We start from the raw sequence: 2,434 nt of genomic DNA on the forward strand, positions 1-2,434 counted from the left end.
ATATATACATATACCTGTATATAAAATGAGGGCTGTGGTAGCTTAGTGAAGAGTGCTGCAGTCTTGCAATCCAGAGGTTGCAGGTTTGAGCCCAGGTTGTGTCAGGGAGGGCATCCGGCATAAAACATTGTCCAAATCTTTCGTACGAGTTCGCTCACTGTGACAACCCCCTGAAGAAGGGAGCAGCCAAAAGAAACTTACTTACTTATAAATGATCTGGTCGGTCGCCTTCCATCGATCAGCCAATCATGTGCCGGGTACAATGTTATGTTGAAAACCAGTGAAACAGTGAGTCCGCAAAAGTCGAACTGCAACGTACCAAATTCATTAAAAGTATAGTTTCCTCAAATGATCGGGGTGGCAGAAGATTAATCTACGTGGGCGAAGGCCACCTTTGGGCCCCCACTGGCTCCACCCTTGGTGGTGGATAAAATGCCTCCCTTCACTCTGCGCCGCCTCGGATGAGAAAAACCATGTATCACCTCTGTTGCAGATCTATGACTGGATCAATCGGATCGTACAGGACAACCCCGGCACGGTTAAAGTCGTCCTCGTCGGCTCCTCATACGAGAAGCGACCCCTGTACGCCCTAAAGGTAGTTCCATCAAACGTCTACGAGATCCTGCACGGATATCAATGATTATTGATCTAATATTTCCTCCATGTTTGACTCCGCCCCCCCAGCTGTCTCTGAATAACAGGCCGAACAAGAAGGCCATGTGGATCGACTGTGGGATCCACGCCAGAGAGTGGATCTCTCCCGCTTTCTGCTTATCGTTCGTGCATCACGTGAGTCCGTCTCATCTAAAACGTGCCGTCCTTTGATCTCTGCCTGTAAAGCTAACATCAGAGCTCTTTCTTCTGCAGTCCTTGTCATTTTACCAGCAGAACCAGGACATAACTCACATTCTGGACCACATGGACGTCTACGTCCTGCCTGTCCTGAACCCTGACGGATACAAGCACACCTGGACCAAAGTAGGAACTCGTAGAATTAACACTTTGAACAATGATGTCACTTCAAAAACTAGTATGTCTGGTTTACGTGTCAAATTCTCTTTTTATTTTTATTTTTTAACATTTCTTTGAAGTGTCTTTTTTGACGTTCAACTCTAGTTTTCTTTCTTTTCATCTTATGCCGTGTTTTTGTTGTTTTTTTTCCCGTTTTTGTTGTTGTTTTGATCTTTGTTGTAATAATTTTTGGTTGCGCTACAGTATTTAATTAAAAGTTTTAAAAAACATTTAGGTAAATATTTCATGTTATGACATGGACACTTATAGCTGCTTATTGACAAATGTGGACTATATGTACTTTTTTTTTTAAATTAGTGGGCGTGGCTTATATTCAGGTGCGCTCTATAGTCCGGATATTACGGTAGCTGTGTGAATGTTTATGAAGCATTCATTCTACTGTGATCCATTTTTCTTTCGTACATTTTACGATGTGGTTTTCATCCTGCAGTTCCGAAGCTACTTCAACAAATCATAAATGAAAACGTTTAGCTCTTCCAGGACAATCCTGCTGTGACTTTTGGTATTGGTGCAACTTTAGCTTTTTGAACTATTTGGCCTTTTCTGCCATTTTTTCTCTCATAGAAAATGAAATGTTCTCATTCCCATCCTTCAAGTCTGATCTGTTTACAACCTTTTACTGCTGCTTTCACATTTTGTTCTGGTTCAGCTTCCTTCTGCTAAGTTAAACTTTTTTCAGCTGATTTCAGCTCACTTCATCTATTTTTTCAGCTGTTTTGTGCTCCTTGCAGCTTCTTTCTAACTAGAACATTTTGTGCTTCTTCTAACTTATTTCTGCCACTTTCAGCTTGTTATGCTCCTTTTAGCTTATTTCTGTAAGTTTCAACTTTTTCTGCTATTTCAGCTACTATTTAGCTGGGGTTGTTTTTTTTGTAAATGTAAGCTTTTGCAGATAATTCCACATTTTTTTGCACTCATTTAAACTTTTTTCAGCCTAATTCAGTAAAAATGTGCTCTCTCCACTTCATCCTGGTAACTTCAGCTTCTTCCTGCTTTTTAAGCTACTTTTCAGCTGTTTTTTTAGTGTGCAAGTTTCAGCTTTATTCAGACAATTTCCACCTTTTTGTGCTCGTTTTTGCTTCTTTCAGCCTAATTTGGTCAACGTTATTTCTGCTTTCGTCTGCTAATTTAAGCTTTTTCTAACTTTTCAGCTACTTATTTTTAGCATTTTGTAGCTAATTTCAGTTGTTTTCAGATAAATTCAAGATTTTTGTGGTAATTTTGGTTACTTTCAGCATAATTAACTTCTTTATGCTAATTTCATATTGTTATGCTCCTTCCAGCTTTTTTCTCCTAGTTTCAGCTTTTTATGCTAATTTCAGCTGCTATTTAGCTCTTTTGATGCCTTTTTTTTTAGCCTTTTCATCTAATTCCACAATTTTTTTAAGCTCATTTTATTTCT

The 2,434-nt window shown here is 39.2% G+C and overlaps 1 protein-coding gene across 1 annotated transcript in view; it reads left to right on the plus strand.

Moving 5' to 3' along the window:
- Positions 1 to 2,434, plus strand: part of cpb2 (carboxypeptidase B2 (plasma)) — a 5,674-nt gene that overhangs the window by 1,475 nt on the left and 1,765 nt on the right. The window contains exons 5-7 of the mRNA XM_037696825.1: positions 494 to 598; positions 685 to 789; positions 868 to 978. Coding sequence (XP_037552753.1) covers positions 494 to 598; positions 685 to 789; positions 868 to 978 — 321 coding nt within the window. The remainder of the gene's footprint in view (positions 1 to 493; positions 599 to 684; positions 790 to 867; positions 979 to 2,434) is intronic.

Source organism: Nematolebias whitei, chromosome 23 (assembly GCF_014905685.2).
Source record: "Nematolebias whitei isolate Nwh7 chromosome 23, NemWhi1, whole genome shotgun sequence".
NCBI classification, from domain to species: Eukaryota; Metazoa; Chordata; class Actinopteri; order Cyprinodontiformes; family Rivulidae; genus Nematolebias; species Nematolebias whitei.